Raw genomic sequence first — 26,754 nt, 5'->3', positions numbered from 1 at the left:
CTACGATTTCACTAGAGACAAGCACACAAGTACCACATTGGTCATCGGTCTCTGCCTCATCTCCTCCCATATGATAGTTACCGTCTATGATTGCTAAACCTTGGTTTGTCATTGTTCCCCTCTCTTTCTCAAATCCAACCTAATTCCATGCTTCTATTATCTGGAAGCAAACTCCATCATGCCCTTTAACATGTTGGGACGTTCACATTACAGATCCTCAACGTACTTACCATCAAACCTTCCCGGATTCTACTTATTCAAGTAAGTTTTGTCAGCACGTAGATAAGTGGAGCTGGATATTGACAGCCCGGAGTCTGATCACTCTCCTACGGGCGACGCCTCCTATAGATTACTCTAGTCAACTTCTAGGAGATAATAACCGCTAATCACAGGCCTGCACGACGCCAGTCCCGATCCATATTTAACCTGAGGGAACACAATCGTCAACATGCATTTGGGACTATATACATCGTGTCTATGCGGCCAGGAGGATGAGATACAGAGCGTCCATACTAGGAACGGTTTATCAAGCAAAACGGCGTTATGCAGTGGTATCGAAGCAACTGCGGCCAAGTATTTCAACAAAGCGAACATAGCATCATGTACCAACGCCTGTCATTATATTATTTGGTGCTCCGGAAATGTTTCAGCTAATATCACAACGTCCCAGGCGCAATAGGAAGACACTTTTAGCAGGAGAAGGTTTTAGGGGAAATTCATTCTACTCTATATCGACATAGAGAACTACGTATCCACGGAGAGAAGAGTGCCCGGTCAGAAAACGGGCCATCCAGTTATCCAGCGCAAATGGGTCTGATATGGAATCTCGGCAGGAATCCTGGAACTAGCAAAGGCGTGTCATCTATTAATGTGGGGTCGGTTGTATTTTTACATCGATCTGCCTCGTTTTCGAACCCTCAGACTGGTCAATTATGTTGTACAACATAGATGAGATAGTTCCATGGTCAGGAACAAAGGTCACCAGCGACCAATCAGAGACGGAAAACGCCGGTGGTGGGGCAGCGTTGGAACTTTATAAACTGGAGTGCCGAACACTAGCGCGGCGCTAGTTATGTAAGAAAGGGCAGGTGATTTTCTCTTTCACTGGCCTATGGTTAGTGTGTTGGGCATTAGGCATTAAGGTCTAGGATGATACTTGGCAGCGAGACCAAGTCATGCTGATACTTTTCTATGGATCTCAAGAATTGAAGACAAAGGCAGTGAGTATATTTTCATCTATTCATAAACATCCAAAGGAACAGAAACGATCTACACCATAACCGTTTGCCATTAGAACAAGAAAAAAAAGTGGTCAACGATTAAAGCCGATGGAAATCTCTAGCTCCATGAAACATCTCTTAAAAAGGTCCTTTTCGTCATAACGCAGCGACTCACCCCAAACCATGATGGATCAGAATAAACCGCAGTTTTGAAATTGGGGCTCGCATGCCCAACTCAAAAAAGTAAACACATCAGTAAATTTTTCCAATATAACGGGAATGCATTTACTGCTTCTCCTCAGTCTCAGCCTGGGCCTCGCCTTCGGCGGGGGCATCCTTCATCTCGGCATCACCCTCGGCGGGCTTCTTGGCGTTCTCTTCGGCCTTCTTGGCCTCGATCTCAGCGCGACGCTTGGCGGCGGCCTCCTCGTCGGCCTTGCGGACGGCGTCACGCTCGGCCTCAACCTTCTCCTTATAGCGCTGGATAATGGGGCCGGCAATGAAGCGGATGTCGTCCATCTTGGCGACGTAGACGGACTTGATGGTGTCCTCACCGTCTTCGTAGAGCCAGTCCTGCGATGATGCGTTAGTATGGTTGGTCTATAATAATGATTTACAAATACTGGCTCGAAACTCACCTCGGTGTCCATAAGCTTGGACTTCAACTTCTCCTTCTCCTCCTCGCTGGCGAACTCGGCGTAAACGCCGTCGATCTTGTCACGGAGCTCGTAGATGGAGGCCTCGAGCTCGTTCTTCTTCTCGTCGGTCTCGGCGACGAGCTTGTCCTCCATGTACATAGCGTTCTCACGCTCGGTCCAGGCCTCCTTGGTGGCCTGGTCGAAGCCACCAGTGGCGGAGGCAATGGGGAGATCACCCTTGCGAACCTGCTTCTTAACCTTGCGGGTCTTCTTGGGCTGCTCCTCCTTGGAGTCGGTGTCCATGTCACCCTCCTTCTTCTCCTCCTCGACGGGCTCCTCGACCTCCATATCCTCGACGTAGTATCCAGACTCGACGTTGAGAATACCGTGCAGGTTGAGGCGGGCCTTGAGCTTGCAAATCATGAAGTCGTTGTTTGCGTCAGCCTGGACACCCTTGACGGAGAAGCGGCCAATCCAAGGGTTGACTTTGCCGGGCATAGCCTCGGCGTCGGAGTATCGGGCCTCGAGATCGAAGGGCTGCTTGCGGTAGAAGGTGAGAATCTTGGTAGAAGGCATGACGTTGCCACGGCTGAAGACAGTGAGGCTAGTGTCCTCATCGGGGATCTCGGGGGACTGCTCCCAGGTGAAGTCAATGGGGTAGTTGACAATGTCGTGAACGGCGAAGTCGCGGACACGGAAAACGGGGGAGAGGGTAGCACAGCTGAAAGCACAACCGCGGGCAATGGCCTCATCCTGGTTCAGAGTGAAGGACAGACCCTTGCCGAAGAACTTGGAGACGGTGTCCTTAATAGCGGGAACACGGGTGCAGCCACCAACCATCTCGATATAGTCAATGTCCTCAACCTGAAGCTTGGCTTCGGCGAGTGCCTGTTCCAGAGGAGCGGTCAGGCGGTCAAGGAGGGGCTTGACCATAAGCTCGAGCTCCTCACGCTTGAGCATAGCGCGGACGTCAGTATCATCCATAAGGGACTCGACGCTCAGAGGTGCCTGGGCGTTAGCGGACAGGACCTTCTTGAGCTTCTCGGCAGCAACCAAGGTACGGGTCCAGGCCTTGCCGTTAGTGTGAATGTCAATCTTAAACTTCTCCTTGAACTCGACGGCGAGGTGCTCGGTCAGAGCCTTGTCAAAGTTACGGCCACCGAAGTGACGATCGTAGGCGGTAGCCTTAACGTTGAGCTCACCCTTGCGGAACTCAACAATGGACGCGGTGTAGTCGGAGTAACCAATGTCGACGAACATCACACGGCGGGGCTTCTCCTCGGGGGCGGGGAGATCCAACTTGGTGATACCCCAGCCGAGAGCGGTAGCGGTGGTGTCGTTGATGAGACGCAGGATGTTGAGACCGGCAATGTCACCAGCGTCAATCATAGCACGGCGCTGAACATCAGTGAACCAAGCAGGAACGCTGACGGTAACATCGGAGACGGGAGCGCGCAATTCCTTCGAGGTGATGTCCTTGATCTTTCCAAGATAGGAAGCGACCAACTGAGTCGCTGTGAACTTCTCCTTCTTGCCGAGGTAGTTGACCTCGACACCAGCCTGGCCGTTGACGTCAACCAGGGCGCATGTGTTGTATTCCTGCTCGATGGCGACATCGGGGTCGTTGAAAGAACGGCCGATCAGGCGCTTGAGGGAGCCGACGGTGTTCTTCAAGTTTGAGATCTCTCCACCTTTAGCGGCCTCACCGAGGTTACGGCTGCGGGGTGTGAATCCAACAACGGAGCTAAAACAGTTGAAATCAGTATTGTTATCGTCAAACAGCGGGGGGTTCTTGGGACGTACGGGGTCTGACGGTTAGAAACCTCATTGGTAATCTATAATGTGAACAAGTAGTTAGCGCAATTGTTCTGATTGGTGCGGTCATGATTCATCCTGAGATTCATCCTGATAGAACATTGCAAATCTGAATCAATAATCAATACCGTGGGGTAATACGCACAATGTCAATGCCCTTATTACGGGCAACACCAATTTTGGTGCTTTGCGCACCCAAATCTATGCCGACGACACTCATTATGGAAGAAAGTAGGTGGGGGGGAATATAGGAGGTAGGGAGGTAGAGGGAGATGGAAGATTCAAAGGAAGAAAAGTGAGAGAAGACAGAGGGGAGAATTTGCACGCCACTCCACTATTATTGGAGGGGCGATGACCAAGTTGTCAAGCGGTCTGGCTGTTCTTTAGGCGCCGAACTAAGGGATTTTCAAGTTTGGGGTATAATGGATAACGTAAAATGTGTCAGAGAGTGCCTTCTTTCTTTCTTTTCCCTCACTCCGACTGGTCTATATACCTTTCTTAGCATCCGGATTTTGCTGGTATCTCATCGAACCTTCTGGCGGCTGCTGGACTACCCACCTTCACCGCCTATTCCTGCCAGGCAGAATAAAAATCAATCACCGCCCTATGAGGAATCTATGGTGGATCATTGGCTACATCATTATATGCTGTTGGACTTGAAAAGTAATTTGGATTCTAAAAACTATAGAGGGCAAGACAAAGCACAATCGCCAGGTTCAAAAACATAAGAATAGGATGGCCAAAAAAGCTATGCTGGGGCGATTCAGTCGGACAAAAAAAAAAAAAAAAAAAGGAGAAAAAAAGAGGAAAAAAAGAGGAAAAAAAAGAACCAAACTGACGTCATGCTCTTGGTACATGTGTTCCTGTTAGACAATAATTATCATGAGGTGGATCACGGGGTTTGAAAGCTGCTCGGCGCCAAGTCGCTCGGCACCACAGGTTCTGGCTCCGTGTAGACCGGAGTGCTTTCAGAATGCCCAGGGTGGTATGCTCCTGGTGACCGGGTGAGTCCCGAGTCATCATGCTCGGAAGCAGAAACCATAGGCCGAAGAGCGACTCCATCATCGACGCTATTCTCCGAATTGTGGCCATCAAAGGTCACCGAGTCCGCTGCAGCCCGGCCTTGGCGGGCATAATAGAGCTTCTTTTTTTCTTCTTCACTCATCAGAAGGGTTTCCACGTTCTGTGGTGTGGCGACCGAGCTAGAACCGCAATCCGACGATATAGTAAGCGTAGAGTCATTCGATTGGTGAAAGACAGGAGGTGACTGGTACTGAGATTGTTGGGGATTTTCCATCGCGTTGACCATGCGTGCAAGTGCGGGCCCAGAGCCGGTTGTGTCGACACAAACCTCATCGAGTACCTGCTTGGCAGGTGCAAATCGACCTTCCACATTCTCCGATGGGCGGACGGGGACGGATCTCCGGCGCACGAGGCTGTTGCGGAACGTATCGACGTTCACATTGAGCTCATCGCCCTGCTCTTTTGCCCGTTCAACTGCTTCTCCTGGCGTAGTATGGTCATCAGCAGTAGCAGCATCGGCCCGTGGTCCACCCCAAGTTCGCTGACCGGCTGTGAAAATACCATAGACTATGTAAATCCAGTTGAAAAACGGGTTCACAATGAACATGAGTGGGTAAAGCCAGGCTTTATAGCGTCCGAGACGCAGGCCAAAGTATAGCATGAGTAAATAATTCAACCCCAAGGAGACCCCCATGAATCCCACGGGAAGATCATCCACCTTCTTTGAGGTTGTAATCAGTGCAATGACCATGATGGAAAAGAGCAGTGCGGTCGTTCGGATGGTGTTTTGCATGAATCGAACCAGACACAGAAGGGGATAGCGCACCCAGAGCCGGAGATCAGTGATCATACAAACCTCGTTAGTGATGAAACCTAAAAACCATCGTCGGCGTTGCTTCAAGAGAGTACTAAAGGTCTGGACGGCCTCGGTCTTGCAGAAGGCGCTCATACATAGCTGGATTTGGTAGCGTTCTGTGGCGCCAATCATGAACAGGTGAGTGAGCCATCGGTCTTCCCCAAGATGACATTTTCCGTAGTCGAAGAGATCTTCGCATTGCTCGGCCTTGTCAGAAAAGTAATACTTGGCCATCTTGCGGAAAGCCGAGAAGCGTAAAATGGTCAAAGCTCCAGGGAGACAAGTCACCGCACCACAGCCAGACTCAACGGATCGTTCAAACAGCTGGCCATGAACATATTCCATGTCTTGAAGAATCGTTAGTAGGCTGTTTCTCTCCGTCGTCGACGTAATGATGCCCGTCATTGCAAGCATATTGCGCTTGCTGCCTGGCTTAAGTTCCATGTCGTACATGAAGTTCTGCAAGCAAACTCGATCAAGAATGCAGTCGGAATCGATGAAAAGAACAAACAGATTGTCATGTCTCTTCAGGTACTCGGCATAAACCTTGTCGATAAGCTTGAAAGTATGCTTTTGGCAGTTCCTTTTACCGCCATGTTTGAAGCGAGATACCGTGATCCGTGCACCCTTATAAATACAGTCAATGCTCTGAGGATAGCTCTCCAGTGTGATCGGGATGCCGAGATGGTCGAGAACACGGAGATACGGCTCGTCCACCTTGCCACCGTCGTATGAAAGAAAAACATGGATGCAATTTGCAGGATAGTCGCAGTCAACCACGGAATTGATGGCTTTAATCAAGATACTTGGGTCCTCCTTGTATACTGGCATCACAACCACAGTCTTCGGAGCCGTCCGATCATCAAGGACTCGTTTGATCCTCTTTTTCCTCCCCAGTGAATTGGTGGCAAGTGCGTAAACACAGAATAGCCATGGCCCGATTAGCAGAACAGAGAAGGCCCAGAATGCGAACACTTGAAATCCATGCACCATTTCGTGGGGTAAGCCAGCCGTGACCTGTGGCGGCAACGGCAGTGTCACGAGCATGACTGGAAGGAATGCCAGTCTATCAAACGTGTTCATCAGCCATGTCCCGGAATAAATCTGCCAGGCAATGAGCTCTCGATGTCCAAGAAACCTACCGCAGCACTGTGAATAAGAAGATCATCACCACAGCCAGAACTCTTATACTCCAATGGTCCGCTTTCATCCACACTTTTATCAGGCAGTAGAGGAAGGCGCTCAGCCAGAGAACCCATTCGAACAGGGCTGCAAGCATCAACGGGCCAACAATTGAGAGGTAGATTATCTGTCGAGGGTGGTTAGGATTATCGCAAGCCCAGTGGGAGAGAGCTTACATCTCCGGTCGCCCAGGCCGACGAATCCCTTTGCGATATTATCATTTTGGTTTGTCGATCCTGCTTTCTAGCTTGTTGGATATTGACAATAGCACTTCAAGTCAATGTTGAAGGGTCCGAAGGTATTGTATGTGGAGAACGAAGGCCTTAACACCACGGTTGGTTAGCGGAATTAGAGATCTCAGAGTGGACAGACGGCCACTTATAACTCACGGCCTGATAATATTACAACCCTGAGTGAATGGGGATGCCCAGAGTACAACTGTCCTGAGAAGAATATTCCACTGAAGATATACGATGATATTTGATAAGGGTGAATGCTCAGTGACAAGATGAGTTTGAGGAGAGAGTTCCTGGGCAAGGAAAGAAATGAAGTCAGTACATTATTAATAAACCTTAGAAATCATCTAGTCACGACCTTTGGGAAGGTGCGACGATATTGACCAAACGTATGAGTACATCATGTACATAATGTACATAATGTACTTCCAACGTTAGATAGGTACTACGGGTCAAACTGGAATATATCCAGCTGAGACATTCCAATTTCTACTTCTATTTATCCACTTGTCATCCCAATTGTTATGAATACAATACAGACAATAGAAGACAATGTATATAGCAAACTTGTCGAATTACCCAAAATGGAATGGTTCGAATCCGCGCTAACCACTCACGGACTATTCTCTGCCTCAGGCGCCAATGGAGCTCAAAAAAAATTCCCAGATTCTCCCCGCTGCGAGATTGTCACAAGCGCAATAGTATTCTGAATAGCGCATTGATCAATCCTACAAAGGTATTGTCACAATTACCCCCCAGATTTTGTCTATAAATTCTCTCCGATCCCTTGTTCACTTTCTGCTTTCTCTGACTCACCTCCGTCGCGTCGAATCTTCCTGCTTATCATCCTTTTTGCTAAACATCTGAAATAGTCTCCACATACAATTCGCAACAATGGCCGAAGAACAAAAGACCCCCGTTGTCAACACTGAGGCTGAGAAGGACGTTCAGAATGTCCTCGCTGAGCTGAAGGAGGAAGGCGCCACCGAGCAGCCCGCCCAGGACGCTGATGAGGCCCGCATTGTCGCCGAAGCTGCTAAGCTCGGAGAGAAGTCTGAGAAGGCTGAGGAGAAGACCACAGAGTCCCAGACTGAGAAGCGCGAGACCCGCAGCTTCCAGCGCGATGGCCGCGGTGACCGTGGCCCTCGCCAGAACAACGCCAAGTTCGATCCTTCCACCCAGGAGGAGACCGACGACCCTGTGCAGATTCGCAAGCAGGTATGACTATTGGAATCGCGCCCTCGCCAGATCTCAACTAACGCTCACACCATAGGTCGAATTCTACTTCTCCGATTCTAACCTCCCCATGGACAAGTTCCTGCTCTCCAAGGTTGGCGGCAGCGCCAACAACGCCGTGCCCCTTGAGCTCCTCCACTCTTTCAAGCGCATGCGCCGCTTCCAACCTTTCAGCGCGATCGTTGAAGCTCTCAAGACCGCTGAGAACGTCGAGCTGACTGACAACGACACCGCCGTCAAGCGCAAGGTCCCTCTCCCCGAGTCCGTGAACGAGCACGATGCCAAGGCCATCAAGGTCTTCGAAGATGCCTCCATGGCCCGCTCCATCTACGCCAAGGGCTTCGGCTTCGGTGAGGAAGAGCCCACTACACAGCTCGATATCGAGGCTCTTTTCGCCCCCTACGGTCCCACCAACGCCATCCGCCTGCGCCGCACTCACAACGACAAGACCTTCAAGGGCAGCATCTTTGTTGAGTTTGAGTCTGAGGAGAAGCAGAAGGCTTTCCTCGCTCTGGAGAAGAAGCCCCAGTGGAAGGACACTGATCTGATTTTCAAGAGCAAGAAGGAGTACTGCGACGAGAAGGTCGAGGAAATCAAGAACGGCAGCGTCTACCCCTCCAACGCTCGCAACGGCGGCGGCCGTGGTGGACGTGGTGGACGTGGCGGTCGTGGTGGTCGCGGCGGTCGTGGCCGTGGTGGTGGCCGCGGCCGTGGTGGTCGCGATGGTCGTGACCGCAACGACCGTGATGGCCGTGACTGGCGTGAACGCCGCACTGAGGACCAACAGAATGGCTTCCAGGCCCCCCGTGAGGCCCAGAAGGACTCTCGGTAAGTCAACCCAATATTATCTCGCAGTGAGTGTATAAAATGCTGACTTATATTTTAGTGGCGTCCCTGTCGTGCAGAGCACCCAGAAGCGCTCCCGCGAGGATGAGGGCACCAACGGTGGTGATCACCCCGCCAAGAAGGTGGACGCCAAGGAATAAGGTATCCAGTTTCGGCGGATTGAAATGCCTTGTCTTTAATTCTTGTTCTCTGATTCGGTCAATCGGCGGGATTCAAAAAGTATTACGGATTGGAGATCCGACCTGCCTATGTTTTCGGACTATTTGATGGAGGTGAACCTTCTCTCGGCGTTATGTCATTTCATTACGAGCATCCACAGGTTGGCTAGGCAGGCCTCTGTGGCTACGATTAACCGGGGCCTGGGGTTTGATATGTACAAATGAGACTTTTGGACGAACTGTTCTCAAAATTCTTCTTACCATAAAACGCAGTTTAGTACTAATACCAAACCTGCCTATATCAACAGATATATCGAGCGTCTAGAACTCTAGATCATAGGCCAAAGTATCATCGCACAGCTCCTCGCGCATCTTATGGACCCTTCAAGGTGTCAGCAATCAGCCCAGTCACTACCCTGACGAAGAAAACTTACTCCAAATGCGCAGGGTGCACCGCATAGGTAGCGATATGCTCAGCCGTCTCCAAAACAGCAACAAGTCCCATATCGAAACCTTGGGCACGGGGAATCGAAATCGGCAGTGGGGGGCCACTCTTCAGCGACAGCAGTCCTATTGCGAAGTTCCCATGAGAAATTGTCTCAATCTGAACTTCAGGGTTTCACCTACCAGGAATCTTTCCCACCATTCCATGGCATGTTTCCTTCCAGGTGGCGATCTGGGCCGGGGTAACGCCGGGCTTAAGGCGGAAGAGGACTTGGAGGTTGGTTAGTGAGGCTCTATGCGTGCCTTTATGACACTCGGCTGCGTTCAACTCACCGATGTGATAAACTGGCATTTTGGCTGTTGGCTGACTCTCTACAACTAAGGATAGATGTACGTTGCTCAAGTTTATGTATGTAGCCGGTGATTGTGTCACTATGCGGGGTGCGCGGTGGGGTTCTCGGCGGATGTCCGATATGTCTTCTACCTACGCCGGTGATATAGCCCTCGATGGCAACAGTATACTTTGGATTCTACTCAATGATTGCCTTGTTGTTAATTAGTCTTGTATGTTGTGGTATTCATAATAACCCTTGTTATAATTACATATGTTCGGACCTCAATCGGCTATATATATCTCACTCACCTTAGTATACTTCTACACGATTCTTCCATCGGGATATTCTTTGTGTATAAAATGACAGCCACTTTGGAGATATGATTATAATTACATATCTGGCTCTTCCAATTTCTGTCAGTGGAAATATTCTACACAGCAGGCATTACGCTTTCACTATCTAACTAGATTTTCGACTTTACCATACGGTTGGTCATCAAAGCTGTTCTGCTCCCCATGATTTTATATTTCAACGTCTGCGTTTATAGTTACTTTTAGCCATCATCATGATTACACACGCCGCTACTACACAGCTTTTATAGATCATATTCCTATGCTCGTTGTGGTCAGGACTCTTGATATCCTAATGTCGAACTATATATTCCTTAGGCCTTTTATAGTAATCCTACCTGCGCTCCATTGTCCTTCTTGTGTTTCCTATGGCTTCCTCCTATAAAACTCATCCAAGTGAGGTGAATGTAGGTCAAACTTCTACTGAGCTAGTGGACCCAGACAGACATTGGAGAAGAACTTGGATAATCGGCTCTCACTCGGTAATTTTGGGGAAACTTTTTGATTGTTGATTTTGAATCTGACATTTTGCATTTTCGGACTTTGAATTGACTCTTTCCATTTGATAAGGACACCCCTGTGTAGTTAATCCTTCACTGCAGAACCAGACCTGGGATAGGAATGATGTAGTTTCAAGATATCCATATGTAGCACACTGTAGGACGTTATCGAGTCTTTCCCGACGACGAACTATGTAGTACTACCAAATTCAATGCTACAATTATAGAGGACAATCTTGGAAGCTCTAACATCAAACTGGTTAGTTCAACCTTGCAACCTTGGAAATTGTGCCTGCTTACGTGATATCGTGAAACCGCCCCCAATGGAGTAAATGCGGAGCTCAAAGGGTACGTGTCATATGCGGCTTTGCCAAGGCCACCTCCACAAACGCCTCGAGGGCGTTACTTCGGTAGTTTTAAGGGTTGATATGCATATTATTATACGGAGTACGGGGGTACTATGGACAAGATTGGTAGACTTTCATGTTTCAATGTTCACTACTAATACCTAGAAGAATTCCAATGCCCTGGGGGCTAGATAGTTCTCTCGTGTGCTCACCTGCTATTTTCGGAGTCTTGGCGGGGGCGGAAATTCTCAGATTAGGGAGATTCTGCCTTATGATGATGGGGGATTGCTGATCTTTGCCTCCCAAAGTCCTTGTGGGATATTACTTGCACACATAACGTATCTCTGGGCACGTGTGGACAGTGGACCCTATGTGGATCTTCTCGTCTTCCATGATTATTCTTTGAAAGCTCTCCTTATTTCTTATTTCTGTCCTCTCCAAATCCTTATCGGATCCTTCATTCCTCTTACGCCTCCATTACATCCATGGCTGAGAGAATTCTGTCCCTCAGTCAGTTCAGGTGCAACATTCTTGCATGATTTGAACGCATTCCACCTTTTTTTTTTTTTTTTTTGTACATATCATGAAACCCGCCTGGCAGCTGCAAGGTGGTCTTTCCCAGCGACTGCGTGGAAAGCTTGAATCTGTAGCTATCTTCGCCATCAAAGTTGCCAGATCCCCCCAGGCCCATCTCGACCATGGCTGGGCAACCTCCCGCGCCTATTTCTTTTCGGTCATTTTCATATCCCTCTTGCTCTCCAAAGCCTTCCATATCTACGTCCATCTCAATGCCCTGACAGTGTTATCCCTGCTCGCCTGGGGCCCCACCTTCTTTTTTCTTGATATCCTGCTTATTCTGGGCGCGCGTAGCCTAGCTCGATCATACGAATGGCGAACGACTCGGGATTTAGCAGCCGTGTTTATCACGTTATTCAGGTAGACAGCCATTTATCTCATTCACGGACAGATACGAATTGCTAATTATCTCCCAGCCTAGGTGTTTCGTCGATGATTTCCGCCAACATCTCCTTTTACATCCACATGGACTCGGAGATCCATTGGCACATGTCGAGTGGCTTCCGCAAGGAAAAGCCCTCCGCCGCGACTGTCCTATCCGCCCTGTCCATCGCTATCCTTCTCGAGACGTCGATTTTGGTCGGCGGATTCTATGCCACACCGTATCTGTCCTGGGTCACCGCAGCTTTCCTGAGGGTCTGGGGTGCAGTGTTGTCCGCGACATATCGCTACTTCCGTCCCAATAAGCAAACTCTGCCGCACCCAGATATCTATGAGCAAATCGCAATCGACGACTACGAAATAGGAGATGATAACAGTGACTCCGTATCGCTGCTGGATGCTCCTCAGGCCCCGCCTGTGCAGAAGGGTCGGGCATTGCTGAAGCCCGCTATCGTAGTATCGTGCAGCGCAATCCTACTTTTCCTCCGTGTCATTCGTCCCCACGATATGGCTTACAGTTTCCTCTCCGCATCTTTGCCTCTCGCGCCATTTGGAGGCCTCAGGTTTGGGTCTTCTCAGCGAACTGTTGCATCGTTGCCGGGCGATTACAGCTGGCTAGAAGGAAAAACTGCTCTAGATTCCTTCCCGACATTCGATTGGTTACATTCCGGTGATGCGGCAACTGCCTGGCCGGATTGGTCTCCCTTCCACATAAATCACTTCAACACCACCGACCCAAAGGACTATGTGTATGAACACTACAACCCGATGAAAGATCCGTTGCACATTCCCAACCTTCAAAACGACATTTTGGAGCCCATCCGCGACGTGCTCCACAGCGGAGATGTCAAGATCAAGCATGTTATTCTTATCAAATTAGAGAGCAACCGGCAGGACGTGTTTCCCTTCCGTTCCGACTCTTACATCATGGAGCACATCGAAAAGTCTTGGGACGGGAAGATACCCGAGGAGGTTATGGACAAACTCGCCAATCTCACCCCTATCGCCGAACGGTTCACCGGGTTTGAGACTGGGTTTAAGGAGAACAAGGATCGCCCAACGCCCTATGGCGGCCTCAGCGCGAAAAATGCGTACACATCTGGTACATATACTATGAAGAGTCTTACAGGCACTATGTGCGGTGTAAGCCCCATGGCTGTTCAAGATAATCTTGAGTACTTCCACGATATTTACCAGCCTTGCCTGCCGCACATATTTGAGGCCTTGACCCAGCAATCCAACATCACTAGTGACACTGAAGATTGGACCTCCTGGCCGTGGTATTCTAAGTGGATGCAGTCCCACTATGGCACCTGGGACCACCAGGAAGACCTTACTCCTACCATGGGGTTCAAAGACATCACGACAAAAGAATCAATTAATGAAGCTGGTGCCATATATATCCCGGAGGAGCCAGAGGATGAGCAGAAATACGGTCATCCGGACCACACACTGGAGAACTATATGCGGGATGCATTTGCTGAGGCCAAGGAGAATAACACTCGCCTCTTTATTGGTCATCTAACCCACAATACCCATACTCCTTGGTTCAAACCCGGTGACTACGAGGATTACTTTGGGAATGACGCTGGATGGAACTATAATTTGAACCGGTACCTAAATACTCTCAAGTATCAGGATGACTGGCTGGCCACAATCCTTGGGATCCTCGACGAGGCTGGAGTCGCCGATGAAACCTTGCTTGTCATGGCAGGTGACCAGTAAGTTCTCCCTATTCATTGCAATCTATCAAACCTTTTATTAACTTGATTATAGTGGTTTATCTCTTCCAAATGATGGTGGTATAACAGCCAACCATGACCCCCACGCTGGCAGTTTCCATGTTCCCCTGCTCTTCGCCCACCCCAAGCTACCCCCGGTCGAAATCAGCGGCGCCGTCCTCTCGACTCAGATGCTTCCCAGCATCCTCGATATGCTAATCGAAACCTCCAATATCAACGAACAGTCAGCACATATATTGAAGGACCTGCTTCCCTTATACGAGGGTCAGTCGTTGCTACGTCCACTCATTCCTGAGCAAGATGAGAAGCAAGAGTGGCATTTCTCCACGATGAACCCTGGAGGAACCTGGGTCTCCATGCGGGCAGCCGCGAAACCGTACCGTCTAGTCGTCCCGCTTATCTCGAATGCCCCGTGGCGATTCAGCAATGTTGTCGACGATCCACTCGAGTTCGCTGCCGAAGAAGATCTCGATGTCGTGACTCTGTTTGATGTTGTACAGACACGGCACGGGCCCGAAGCCGCCAGGTGGCTTAGCGAGGCCGCCCATGTGTCCCAGTGGTGGATCGCGGAGAACCACAGACGCTGGAAGTATAGTCCTGACGACCCGAGGCCTTGAACTTCCCTCCGCCGACTTCACAGATTCAATCAGAAGCAGAGAATGCGAAGAGTTTGATGCTAGGCTCCGATGAGGCGCCTGTCAAGGGTGACGTGAATCCAGCCGGACACGTTCCGGCACTTGCACATATATACATAATACCCGTGCCATGTTCGGCATGCAGCACAATTTGTTCAATTTTGCACATAACGGCGGTCTGGGGTTATCGATTCCCCAAGGAATTGGACCCATTTAGAAGACCGTCAACCCGATTACACCGAGTCAATCGGACGACCTTTTTCCTTTCTCTGTCTGCAATTTTACGATGCCTTGTTCGATTTACTAACGCCATTGTTAATTTGCCAGCGGCGATTTTTGAGTATCGCAGTGCATAGCGACCGGTTGGGACTTGATCCTTTTAGCTTCGAGGATCCATCGCTTGTACATATCTCTGCCTTTTTTCGATGTAATTTCTAGCATTTTGGAATCATACATAGTTCAAATCCTTGCCAAGGCTCGAGTGATCTGGTCATAGTAATAATAGCAACATTCCAGCCCGTAATGTCATTTCCTAGTCGAGATCTGGCTCTTCAGTCACTATCTCCATACACGAACATCCTGTCCGTGATGTTAGAAGGTTGATGGGATCAAGTGAAACGAGGTTAAGGTCCTCTATTTGCTAATCTCCTTAGCCATACTCTTTAAGGGCGTCGTCGCTGTTACAACCTACCCCTGGACTGGCGAGTTACACACTAGGCCAAAAGACCATTATGTCTGAGCATTACGCTCAGGTTGTCCAGGCTCCGATATAGTTATACAGTGCATGACATGACAGCCCGAACCATTATGATTCGAACTTCTACTTTGCCTCATTCCGAACCAGCACCCACTTGCCAGGCTCGAGCGAGCAAGTGGTGACCTGTTCGTCCTATATCTTTTGGGCCCGGATTGCTTTATGCAGTAGCACCTCGTTAGCTTCGGCCCTTGCGTGGTTGACAGCCATGATCTAACTGTCAAGCTCGGCCGGATCCCGAGTCGTTGTGACCGGCTCTGTGTCTCCCGGCAAGTGTGGGTGTGTGCCGTAGACGAGATAAAAGATAACTAAAGATCGGCAACATGATCAGCCCAGACAGCATCAACTTTGCCACCTGCTGAAGGTATTTACACCTACCTATCTTACGAACTACATATACAAAGGAACTGGTATTATTATAAGAACAAAACGTGTTAATTTCTCGTATCATGTTTCCGACATGGAAGGCGATGCCGGGCGCCACTCAATGTCCATGTACAACTCTGTGGAGTATAGCTCGCAATGCCCCGTTTAACCCATTTTTACCTTGCTTTTGTTCTGATTGAATACCCAAATATACAGGAAAGGATATACAGTCTCCGGAATAAGGGTAATCACAATAACCGCGATGCTCCAAAACGATCCCACATACTCCCAGTTTCGAGGGATGTTGAGATACCGCCATATGAAAAGACCATAAGCCGTGAAGCAACCTAAATAGCGCACGAGCCTGCCGATAATAATTAATAAAGCTGACCAAAAATGGCGAGCAGGAAAAGCAAGTTGCGTACCAAATCTCCAGGGAATGGCCCAGTAGAGAACGATGTTTCACCAGCCCATACACGTACACCCACCCAGCCGGAAGTTGCAGGAGGATACCAGTCCAATATGCTGTAACTTGCTCGCGGTCGTCAGGGTAGAGATAACCCAAGTACCTCAACCCTGCTAGAGCCGTTATACAGTATACAAGCATCTCTCCGGCAATGCGCTTTCTTTGATCGGGGCCATAGACACGCCAGAGAGCAAGCGCGACAAACGCGAGGTCTAACTGAAACCAAACAAGAAAACATATGATTTCCAGCCGGGTTGATGTAGTCGCAAAGGCGTAGTATAATTCATACGCTAATGTCAAAGACCTATAGCGGACAGTCAGTCACCCAGTCTAATATACCGTGAGAAGTTTAGCAGCGTACATGTACTTGATTGATGCGGGTAAAACCTCGTCCTTGACAGCCCGCATCATACAAAACACATATAAAAGGGCGTATAATACCCCGCAGGAGATAATAAGTCCATCCTGAACGAAAAAGTAGCCCTCTGGTGGGTTTAGACGTGCATCGGCAGGTTGAACGACCAGGTGGCGGATATACTCCGTTAGCCGAAAGTCAGACATATCTTCAGCAATCGACAAGCGAGTTGAAACAGCTTGGAGGTGTCTGGGAGATGGAACTGTGTGAATAAGAAAGGCAGAGAGACCTCGGGATCTTACAGAGCATATGACATCATAATGACATAAGACCGGATACTCCGGGGCCCCGGGCCCACAGCAAGAGAGTTGTTATATCGCATAGTTATATATACGATGAGAGATATATATATATCGTATATCCACTGAGTCTGAAACGGAGTGAGGCTATTGCCGATATTTACCTAGGTAGTAGGGTCGTGTCGTATAAGTATTAGTGGCGGTTATAGAAGAAGAGTCCTAGAACTTGAAGGATTGCTCAAAAGGTCTATAGGAGTGAACAACAATCAAGGATAACAGAAAAGACAATCAAATTATAATTATTAGACCAGAGGATCATGTTAAAGACAAATTCGGCCTTGCGCTGACAGAGAAATAAAGCTTGCTCTCTGGGTCTCATCAAAATCAGAATACATGTCATCGGGGCTGTAAATAGACCCGGCATCACCTAAGTATGGTGAACCTCGAGACATGCAGTAATGAAACTCGGGATTTACACAAAGGGCTTCCACTGCTGCTCACACCACTCCCAAAACCGGGTTGGATATCCAAGTCCCCCTTCATCAGCCGAAGTCATCGCCGTGATGATATCTCGTCGTGGACAATCCTGATCCGGTCGAATCCTTCCCCAAGGAATGATGTAGGCACCATTCTTCTCAAGGGTGATCTCGGATGATAAACCGGCGTAGAGCTCAGTATAGGCCCCGAACTTGGCCTCATGGAGCAAGGGGCTAATGAAAAACATGACAACCGCCGGAGTCCCCGCATAGGAGCCCGCATTGAGATTGCCTGGATTCTGCACCACGCTCACAATGTTGTCCTGGTCGATTTGGGATCGTCGTGCCAACTCCCGGCCCAGCATCCAGGTTCCCACCTTTGAGACTGCATAGTTGCGAGTGCGGTCTTTGGATCCCTTATCCAACACGGTGAAATCAATCCCGTTCGGTGGCGACGCGCCCTCAGCCAGAAAGCTGGATGTCCACACTACCCGAACAGATCCACGAGGTGTCTCGGGTGCGGCTGCGGCTGCGCGTAGCTGCGGTCGCAGAAGTTCGGTGAATAGTAAAGTCGCGATACAGTGCATCCCTACCATAGCCTCGAATCCCTGAACTGTTTTGGCGCCGGCTTCGACTAGGTTTGCTCCAGTTCCTGCATTGTTCCAGAGGACATCGAGTTTGGATTCTTGCTGGGCGAAAGTAGTCGCAGCCCCCTTGACTGATTCCAAGTCGTTGAGGTCAAGATGGAGGAACTTCATCTTGCCGGGCGATTTTGGTGCAGGTTCAACCTTCTCGATGGATTGAATTGCGCTTTCGGCACGCTCCTAGAGAACCGTGTTAGCTTACCGGTACGGGTCATGAAACTAGATTTGTTTTGGGGGGACTTGCCTTTGATCTTGATGCCATGTAGATGGTGGCACCGGAGCCATACAGGATCTTGCATAATTCAAGGCCAACGCCAGCATTTCCACCTGTCACGATGAAAACCCGACCATTCTGTGAGGATAACTCTTTCTCAGTGAAGGCTGGTTTGGGCGGGAACCATTGGGTACGCAGATTCCGGAGGGTGGTGAGCGACATGGTCAGGGAGGTATTCTAATTGAAATACATCTCCATGAGAGAAGTTCCCCATGTTCTTATATGTCCTGATGATTTTATATGGGGGATATGTGTTATTCTTTGTTTCCTCTGCACGCTCAGCCTGCTGACACTGCATGTGCCCGCTGGATTCAAGTGGCTTTCATCCTTTTGCAGGGATCCTCCGGCGAGAAGACCTCCGATCTGCCGACCTGCCGACCAGGTACACGGCCATTCCCCCGTTTTTCCTTTGGCTTTTTCTTCTTCAACTTGGGAAATTTTTGGGATTTCTTTTTTTTTTTGTTAAGCAACAACATACTAGTTACTATGGAAGTTTGGAAGAAAATATCGATTTATATACACCCTACGCATGAAATATGGCAAACCTTTGCTTTCGAGTACCCTCCTGAAAAGTGAAATTATCGGACAGCCCATTGATAGAAATGATCAGAAACAAGAGAAGAAAAAGACTTTATATTTAAAGGACTGAGTATATATTGACGAACTCCCTGTCTCCCCTTCTCTCTGGCTCTATGAAGTGACCACTTTCGCTACAACCTTCTCGCAGAGAGCGATCAGCGATGAAGCGTTCAGAATATCCAAAGTAGTTACTAAAGCCCCAAGTTCAACTCGAAGCCAGTTTCGCACTTCCACGGCAGCCAAAGAATCAATGCCGTAAACCGACAGAGGCCGTCCAGTATCTATGGGCTCCGAGAGCCGGAGAACTCTCACAAAGCACTTATTGACCACCTCTACCGTCGCTGCAAGCTGTGCTGCGGTATCCGGGGATTTGGATCGAAGAAGCAGCAACAATGCCTGAATCTCCTTAGAACCAGCCGAGCTATTTCCCTCGCCACCACCGGTCGCTGTACGCCCAGTGGTCGTAAAGAGACTAGCAAATCGGGCGTCTTGCAACAACTGCGAGTTCTCAGGCTGAGGTACCGGGATGCCGGTAATTATCTGCGTGGTGGAGAGTATCGATGGCGCATCGGCCCGTTGCTGCAGAATTGAAAAGTAGAGGATGCGACGCAAGAGGCCCTCGTTGATGCCAACCCAGATGCTGGTGTCCAGCTTCTGTTGCATGCCATCTCGTTCGTGAATATAACCCACATCTTCAATAACACCCAGGTCGACGGCACAGGCCGGTTGACCTAGGCGACGACGGTAGCTGGCGAAGGAGTCCAGGAACGCATTACCGGCCGCATAGTTGGCTTGACCCTTTTGGCCAACGACTCCTGAGATACTCGACAACATGGTGAAGAAGTCCAGCTGGAGGCCTAGATTTTCAGCTGCGTTGTGCAAGTTCCATGTTCCTTGGATTTTGCATGCTAGTGCGCCGTGGTATTCGTCGACGGACATGGAGGAGAAGGTTCGATCCTAAATGGGTACAAAATACAACCCGATAAGTTAGCCCTCACACTCCTGACTTTGGATTTATCCAAGATAGAATCAATTGGGAAGCGAATTTCTTACCCGTAGCACCATGGCACCTTGAACAATGCCTGCAATTGGCACCGTGGTCTGCTGGAAAGCTTTCTCCACATCATTTTTGTTGGAAACATCCCCCGAAAGGAGGTCAATCTCGCACCCCAAAGCCTGGATTTCTCTGACCACGCCCTGTGATTTCTCATCGGCGTGACCGCTGCGCGAGATAACGGCCAAATGCTTTGCACCACATTTGGCCAGATACACGGCGAGAGAGGCACAAAGACCCTTTAGGCCACCGACAATTAGGTAGCATGCATCACTGCGCAAGTTCAAAGTTTTGGGCGCTCGTCGGACCTAAATATATGAGCATGGTATTCTAAGAATGGGAAAAAGTGACTTACTGGGACTTTGACCACTGCCTCCGCTCCATCCGAAATGACAATCTTGCCGATATGCTTTCCAGCACGCAAAAAGCGGATAGCGGATGGGATATCCGCAAAGGAGAATTGATGGATGGGTGCAATAGGCTTTACGTGCCCTGCCTCGATCATCTGGAATAATCTCGACATCAATCTAAACAAGGATGTTTGCTCGTTAGCGTATGGAATGGACAGGGTGAGCGGTATTCTTACCGAGAAACGAGATGGTCTGGTGCTCGCTCATGCGACATATCCACTGCTCGGAATGAAATGTTTCGATCAAAGGGCTCCATTGCCAGGCTGTTACGATCCAGTATGTCCTTTTTCCCAATCTCAATCATTGTACCCCCATCGGCCAAGATACGCCATGATTCGTCGAGCAAATCACCCGTCAACGAGTTTAGAATGAGGTGCACTCCCTGGCCTTCGGTAACATCAGATATTTGCTTAGCAAAGTCAGTATTTCGCGAGTTGAAGATCCGGTCATCCGAGAGCCCGAAGGTTGATTTGAGGAACTCCCGCTTCTCGTCGGTTCCAATCGTGGCAAAGATCTGTACACCCATAGATCAGTCCTCGAGTTCTATTTCTCGGTAACCAGTCTACTCCACATCAAGTACTCACCTCGGCACCTGCATATTGGCACAGTTGGATTGCTGCGATACCAACACCACCAGCAGCGGAGTGGATGAGAACGCGCTGGCCTTTGATCACATTTCCCAGATCAAACAGGGAATAAATTGACGTCAGGTAAACTGCTGACAAGGTGGAGGCCTGTTCAAAGGTCATCCAGTCTGGAATACGATGAACCCGCCCTGGGGTTGTCTGGACTCGGTTGGCGAACATTCCCTTGTCAAACACCACAACACGTTGTCCCACTGCAAATGAGGTTACTTGTGGAGAGACTCTAGTGATTATACCTGCGCCTTCACCTCCAAGAGTGTGTTCATTACCAGGAACAATTCCCATGGTGACTACAACATCCTTGTAGTTCATGCCAGCGGCAAATATTTCAACTTCAACAAAGCCATCAGGTAACGTCAGAGAATCTACCGGGAGTTCCCAATAGTGGACCGAGTCGATGTTACCTAGTCTTTCAGCACTCAGGCGGATGCGGGCAGTATTCGCATGCAGGTCCACTGATTCTGTTTTCCGGGCACTGGGATCCTCGTCCTGAAGGTGGGTGAGTGTTGTGTCTGGAAGGATTCGGCTCACATGTAGAACGCCCCCACGCTCTACGAACTCGCTCTCAATAAATTGCTTGGCTTGAGGCTCGGCCATGAGAGTGAGACAAGTTTCGATGGCTGTCACCGTGGTAGGCTTCAATGGCTGCTCCACATCCAACACGACTAAACGGAGGAGAGGTTCCTCCGCTCGCAAAACGCGGAAGAAACCACTTATGGCAGCTTTGGTTGGAGCTGTGACATCCATCTGGGCGCCAGAGGTGACCCATAGGATCTGACATTCCTTTTGAACAAGATCCTGCAAGATCTGCCATTGTCTCTCGTCCAGAGAATCCATGACGGTCGTTGAAAGTTCATCAAGGATGAGAACAGATTCATTGGTGCTGGTACCGCTCGCCACATCCAGAACGCTCTCAACAATCCAATTTCCGTTTTGAAGAGATTCAATGATCTGTGAGGGGGCTTTTTGGGCGGTTGGTTGGAGGCTGACGTGTTTGATGATTCGCCGCGCAGGAACATGATCCTCTTCATTGTTTTTAGTGCGCACTCGTGAGCACAAATAAATGTTATCGCTCAACGTGTGGATGTTGCCAAAATTGTTGTCGGAAAGGGCTGCTTGGATATCTATAGTAGGCGTAGAGGTCTCTTGGCCAACCACCACGACCAAACCGCTGCCCTCCATGGACAAATGCACACTTGCTATAACTGCGTTCACTACCTCCGCTGATGCGGAGGGTGAGATTGTCACGATGGCTAGATCGAATTGCACGCCATCTAGGATTTCCTGAGACAAAGCGGGGTTGATCATGGTAAACTCTGCATCGGGGGCCCGTGAGGAATATTGATCCTGCGCTGCAACGAGCGCCGTTGGGTCGGTTGATGCGAAGTGGTACCGTACGCAGGCATCTCGGATCGGGTTGGATGGTGGCGAGTTGCTTTCTAGCCAAATGCTGGTCGCATCTTCTACACCAACCTTGACCTCCAAGACTTTCAACTTGGGATACTTGTGAGCGACAAGATCCACAAGTGTTTGAACAAGGTCTTGTTGTATGGTTAGAGTGGGTGGCTTGGAATCGCCTGGATTGAAGTCGTCGCGTGGTTCTGGTGTGCTTTTTGTAAGGACCTCCTGTAAAACGGCTGTAGGGGAAGACAGTAACGTCGAAATGTCTGCATTCCAGGAAGTTCTAGTAAAGACATGCTGGGGCCGCTCATCCTCGCTTGTTTCCAGCTCTCTGAATTGAAGTCCCTTCATCTCCAAGAGTAGAGATCCATCTTTCGGGTTATAAACGGAACAATCCGTTCCGTAGTTTCTAGGGGTATCGGTGCGTCCGATCCCCAGGTAATGAGCCGATGCAACGGAGATAGCCTCATTTGGAGATTGCTCTTGTGCAGTGATGACAAGACTGCTGATGACAGCTGGTACCAGGACAGCACCGACGGTTGTTCTATCGCCTCCCCACAGGGCTGGGGAAACAGTCTGGAAACATCCATCAATGCAAGCTGGGTGCATGGGATAGATGGACTGCCCGTAAGATGACTCCGGGGGTTGAAGAGAAACTGTCGACCGGCTCTTCCTCTGGCCAGTGATTGTCTCCACTTGTAAGTGCTTTTGGAACGCGGGTCCAAAGTTGTACCCTACATCTGCCATCACTTTGTACCACGAACGTGCTGAACTGGCGAACCGCAGCGCTTCTGCAGCACCTTGCGGCGCATTCTGATCACTGTAGTCCGTGTCAATCCGTACAAGACCGTTGCAGTGTTCAACCCAGGATGTTTCTCTCAACGAAGAAACCTTGAACTCGAACCACGTGCGTGTGGAACCAGGAACAGGAGTCAACGAAAGCATGATCCGAGACGCGAGGTCGGGTTCCAGTACCAGAGCTCGGATTAATTTGACATCTCTGAGCCTAAATCGATACCGAGCTGGTGCCTCGCCTTTCCAACTAGTCATCCAAGCCGTCTGGTACACTGCCTCAACGGCCATGGCAATATACCCAGCTCCTGGGAACACGACTTGACTTCCTAATTTATGGTCCATGAGCCAAGAGACATCCGTCAGTTTCAGTGTTTTCTTGAATATCGGTGCGCTCCAGGAAGTTCCATTTATTTTGGACCCAAGGAGATCGTGGTTGATAAATTGCTTGAATCGCCAATCGGTACTAGCTGTTGTTTCGTGCCAGTATTTGGTGGAGTGGTTCCAAGAGTAGTTGGGGAGATCAACTATAACACCGGGGGTGCGAGGAGAGTTGTGGTGGTTCACCCTTTTCAGTGAGACGGAGCCACCGCTGAGGAAAAGCCATCCAGCCACCTCGTAAAGAGCGACGGTCGCGTCTGTTCCTCTCTTGAGAGCTGCTGTATATTGCGCATCCGCTGCAGCACCCGAGAGGGACTTCTTGATCTGTGTAACCGGACCGGCCAATGCGTTGCTTGGTCCAATTTCCACTAGGAAGTCCGAAGCCGACTTGCTCTGTAGTAGATCTGCTGCGGCTTGAGCAAAGCGTACCGGATAGATCATGTTACTTTTCCAATAGGCAGCGTCCGGTCGTGTTTTCATCAGTTGACCAGTTACGGACGAGAACATGCAAACAGTATTCTTGTTCGATTCCTTGGTGGCAGTGACATTCTCCTGTCGTAAATCGTCATCTTCCAGAAGCAACATTTCATAATATTCGCCAATTTGGGCCATGTATTGGGAATGATAGGCGAGGTTGACGAGTAACATTCTGGCAAAGTGGCCATCTTCTTGCAGGCGATCTCGAATCGTCTCGAGAGCCGAAACTTCGCCTGAAAGCGTGAGACTAGACGGACTGTTGTAGCAGGCAATCTGTACCGCTCCGTTGCTGGTGTCTAGGTAATTTTCCACATCCTCGGCGCCAACACCCACTGCCAGCATGCCAAGGGGGACATCTCGCGTGACCCGTTTGGCGGCATAGCCGCGATAGTATGCGATCTTGATGGCCGCTTCCGGGGTGATCAACCCGGCCGCTGCCGCTGCAGCAATTTCGCCTGAAGAGTGACCGACAACGCTCGTAGGGACTATCCCCCAGTCCTTCATGACCTCAAGAATTGCCAGCTGTAGTGCTGTGACAAGAGGCTGAGAAAACTCAGGCTGCCGCAACGCATCCGCACTTCTGGGCTCCGTCAGTTCATCCCAAAGAGACCATTCTGGTGGTGATAGCGACGTCTGCAGTACATCGTCGAGATGGTGGATCATATTTCTTGCAACTGGGAAGGAATTCAACAGTTCCAGTCCCATCTGAGACCATTGTGCTCCCTGGCCTGTGAACAAGAACCCGACCTTCGGTGAAATGGCCTTTTTCTTGCCAAAGATGATGCGTTCTTTCGGTATTTCCTTTCCCTCTGTGACGACAAACGCCCTCTGGTAATGCCGGGTGCGTCTTTCGGAAAGAGTATATGATAAATCACCCATATCTAGCGATACCCCGGGGCTCATCAGATGTGCGGAGAGTGCCTGGATGTTTTTCTTAAGGGACGGCTCGTCATTGGCTGAGAATACCAGAAGCTTCTGCTCGGTATCTTGTTCTGTCGAGGAGTCATCCTGTTCGTCAAAGAAGTCGTGACCAATCTTCTCCAAATATGACGAAACATGAGGCGAGTTCTCAGCTGACTCCAGGACGACATGGGCATTGGCCCCTCCAAACCCAAAGGAGTTGACACTGGCCCGACGCGTTTTCATGGCCGGCCACTTTATCATGTGTCGAGTTGCCCGCACGCGTAGAGCATCAAAATCGATATTAGGGTTAGGGTTCACAAAGGTCGGATTGCCGGGAATCATCCCCCGTTCAACCGCGAGAATGGCTTTGATTAAACCAGAGATGCCTGCAGCGGCCTCGGAGTGGCCGATATTACTTTTGATAGACCCGATCACTAGCTCCTGGCCAGGGCCCCGACCTTTAGCAAAGACCGATGCGGCGCCCGCCAGTTCGACCGGGTCACCGGCTAAGGTCCCGGTCCCATGACATTCCAAGTACGCCGTGTCGACGAAACCAGAGATCCCCGCATTGGCATATGCCGCCCGGATAGCGGCAGCCTGCGCCTCAGAGCTGGGACTTGCAATCCCAGGCGTTCGTCCAGCACTGTTTGTTGACGTTCCGCGGATAACAGCGCGGATAGGATCCCCATCCCGTACCGCATCATCTAGCCGCTTCAGGAACACAGCATTGATTGCTTCGGCTTTGACATACCCATCGGCTTTTGCATCAAATGTATGACATTTACCCGATGCTGATTGGGTTGCTCGCATCATGCCGGTCTCCTGGTTATGCTCCGGATTCAACCACATATTAGCCCCAGCGACAATCATTCCATTCGCTTGGTGGGTGTCCAGGTAGCGACATGCCACGTCAAGGGACACTAGACTGCCCGAGCACGCTGTATCGATGGTCATACTATGGTTAAGGTTATCACATGGTCAGTAAAAGAGAATACCAAGAGGGCCGTGGGGCTGTACCTAGGACCTCTAATGTTCAAGAAATGACTGATTCGATTGCTCAAAATGGCTCTTGCCACCCCGATTGTGGCTGAATCTGGTCTGTCCTCTGGATCTCGAGCCTGGATTGCTTCGTAATCTGCCAATAACCATCAGACTTGGTTCTGCTGACTTCTACAGACAACCGAAAGTCGTCTCGTTTCAAATCCACTACTTACCGACTGCATTCGCTCCAACCAAACAGCCGATGGCTTGACCACTAATCGTATCCAATGGTAGGCCTGCGTTCTCCAAACACTCATAGGTGACTTCGAGGAGCTGGCGTTGTTGTGGGTCCATCGCAGTACAGTCGACCGGACTCATATTGAAGAATCCCCCATCGAAGACTTCTGGATCGACGTCTTCCATGAACATGCCGCCGGGGGATTTCATTGTGCGAGGCCGTCTGTGTTTGTCAAAGTGGCCATCGAGATTGAACCGTGACGCTGGGGGTCTGTTCTCCGCGATGCCACCCCGCGCAATGAAATCCCAGAGGGCCTTGGGTGAATTGGAGTGACCAGGTAATCTACAGGCCATGCCAACAACGGCGATAGGTACCTGTGTACGGTTCGTTGTTAGCGGCTCATGTAACATGTCATTGACAATTCCTTCTTGCATGCCATTGTCGCTGGAACACTCGCTAGTGATCTCGGAATGGACAGGAGTTGGTAGTGCAGACGAGTTGTCAGTACTGGGGGCAGTCTGCTGAGGGGCATTAGACTCGTCGTCAGAGGCCATTGTTGGTACAGGATTGTAGATGCTCATGGTAAGATAAAAGTAACCAAGGTGAGATTCCGCTTGATCTAGGAAACAGATCCGGAATATCGCGCTTTCATAAGAGGAATTTCATTCTACTTTTCGGGGAAGTCCCCGGTCTATGGAATTCTTGCAATGGTGTTGATGCGATAACCTGGTCAGGGTATC

General features: G+C 49.9%; 8 protein-coding genes across 8 annotated transcripts; 2 read left to right on the top strand and 6 right to left on the bottom strand.

Moving 5' to 3' along the window:
- Positions 1–1,505: 1,505 nt before the first annotated feature.
- Positions 1,506–3,893, bottom strand: hsp88 (Hsp70 chaperone Hsp88; the record flags this gene model as incomplete). Its single annotated transcript, XM_057213721.1, has 4 exons — positions 1,506–1,793; positions 1,859–3,602; positions 3,662–3,693; positions 3,819–3,893. The coding sequence occupies 4 exons, from the start codon at positions 3,891–3,893 to the stop codon at positions 1,506–1,508; spliced, it is 2,139 nt and encodes a 712-aa protein (XP_057075604.1).
- Positions 3,894–4,565: 672 nt separating this feature from the next.
- Positions 4,566–6,599, bottom strand: chsD (chitin synthase D; the record flags this gene model as incomplete). The annotated part of the gene is made up of 1 exon (XM_057213720.1): positions 4,566–6,599. The coding sequence occupies one exon, from the start codon at positions 6,597–6,599 to the stop codon at positions 4,566–4,568; it is 2,034 nt and encodes a 677-aa protein (XP_057075603.1).
- Positions 6,600–7,864: 1,265 nt separating this feature from the next.
- On the top strand, positions 7,865–9,192 carry N7516_000997 (tRNA maturation protein LHP1; the record flags this gene model as incomplete). The annotated part of the gene is made up of 3 exons (XM_057213719.1): positions 7,865–8,188; positions 8,244–9,034; positions 9,093–9,192. 3 exons carry the CDS (start codon positions 7,865–7,867, stop codon positions 9,190–9,192), a joined length of 1,215 nt encoding a protein of 404 aa, XP_057075602.1.
- Positions 9,193–9,516: 324 nt separating this feature from the next.
- N7516_000996 (Dabb family protein) lies at positions 9,517–10,012 on the bottom strand. Its single transcript, XM_057213718.1, has 4 exons — positions 9,988–10,012; positions 9,838–9,924; positions 9,645–9,780; positions 9,517–9,592 (listed from the first exon to the last, which is right to left on the bottom strand). The coding sequence occupies exons 1-4, from the start codon at positions 10,004–10,006 to the stop codon at positions 9,532–9,534; spliced, it is 303 nt and encodes a 100-aa protein (XP_057075601.1). The 5' UTR covers positions 10,007–10,012; the 3' UTR covers positions 9,517–9,531.
- A 1,757-nt stretch (positions 10,013–11,769) lies between these two features.
- Positions 11,770–14,502, top strand: N7516_000995 (uncharacterized protein; the record flags this gene model as incomplete). The annotated part of the gene is made up of 3 exons (XM_057213717.1): positions 11,770–12,122; positions 12,179–13,864; positions 13,920–14,502. The coding sequence occupies 3 exons, from the start codon at positions 11,770–11,772 to the stop codon at positions 14,500–14,502; spliced, it is 2,622 nt and encodes an 873-aa protein (XP_057075600.1).
- Positions 14,503–15,805: 1,303 nt separating this feature from the next.
- On the bottom strand, positions 15,806–16,780 carry N7516_000994 (uncharacterized protein; the record flags this gene model as incomplete). The annotated part of the gene is given in 4 exon segments (XM_057213716.1): positions 15,806–15,987; positions 16,001–16,322; positions 16,446–16,710; positions 16,764–16,780. The coding sequence occupies 4 exon segments, from the start codon at positions 16,778–16,780 to the stop codon at positions 15,806–15,808; spliced, it is 786 nt and encodes a 261-aa protein (XP_057075599.1).
- Positions 16,781–17,232: 452 nt separating this feature from the next.
- Positions 17,233–18,316, bottom strand: N7516_000993 (uncharacterized protein; the record flags this gene model as incomplete). The annotated part of the gene is made up of 2 exons (XM_057213715.1): positions 17,233–18,060; positions 18,101–18,316. The coding sequence occupies 2 exons, from the start codon at positions 18,314–18,316 to the stop codon at positions 17,233–17,235; spliced, it is 1,044 nt and encodes a 347-aa protein (XP_057075598.1).
- A 528-nt stretch (positions 18,317–18,844) lies between these two features.
- Positions 18,845–26,595, bottom strand: fma-PKS (polyketide synthase fmaB; the record flags this gene model as incomplete). The annotated part of the gene is made up of 7 exons (XM_057213714.1): positions 18,845–19,690; positions 19,787–20,095; positions 20,143–20,314; positions 20,374–20,711; positions 20,782–25,750; positions 25,813–25,930; positions 26,010–26,595. 7 exons carry the CDS (start codon positions 26,593–26,595, stop codon positions 18,845–18,847), a joined length of 7,338 nt encoding a protein of 2,445 aa, XP_057075597.1.
- Positions 26,596–26,754: the final 159 nt, after the last annotated feature.

The sequence above is a fragment of the Penicillium verrucosum genome (assembly GCF_028828655.1).
Source record: "Penicillium verrucosum strain IBT 35672 chromosome Unknown utg000001l_segment0_segment0, whole genome shotgun sequence".
Taxonomy (NCBI): domain Eukaryota; kingdom Fungi; phylum Ascomycota; class Eurotiomycetes; order Eurotiales; family Aspergillaceae; genus Penicillium; species Penicillium verrucosum.
The sequence above is the reverse complement of the archived record's forward strand: the minus strand, read 5'-3'. Positions and strand labels throughout refer to the sequence as shown.

Bases quoted from the DNA above. Each gene is read 5' to 3' on its own strand.
- N7516_000996 (XM_057213718.1), bottom strand. The intron at 9,781-9,837 runs GTAGGTGAAACC...ACTTCGCAATAG, and splicing joins AATGGTGGGAAAGATTCCTG to GACTGCTGTCGCTGAAGAGT. The intron at 9,593-9,644 runs GTAAGTTTTCTT...GACACCTTGAAG, and splicing joins GTGCACCCTGCGCATTTGGA to GGTCCATAAGATGCGCGAGG.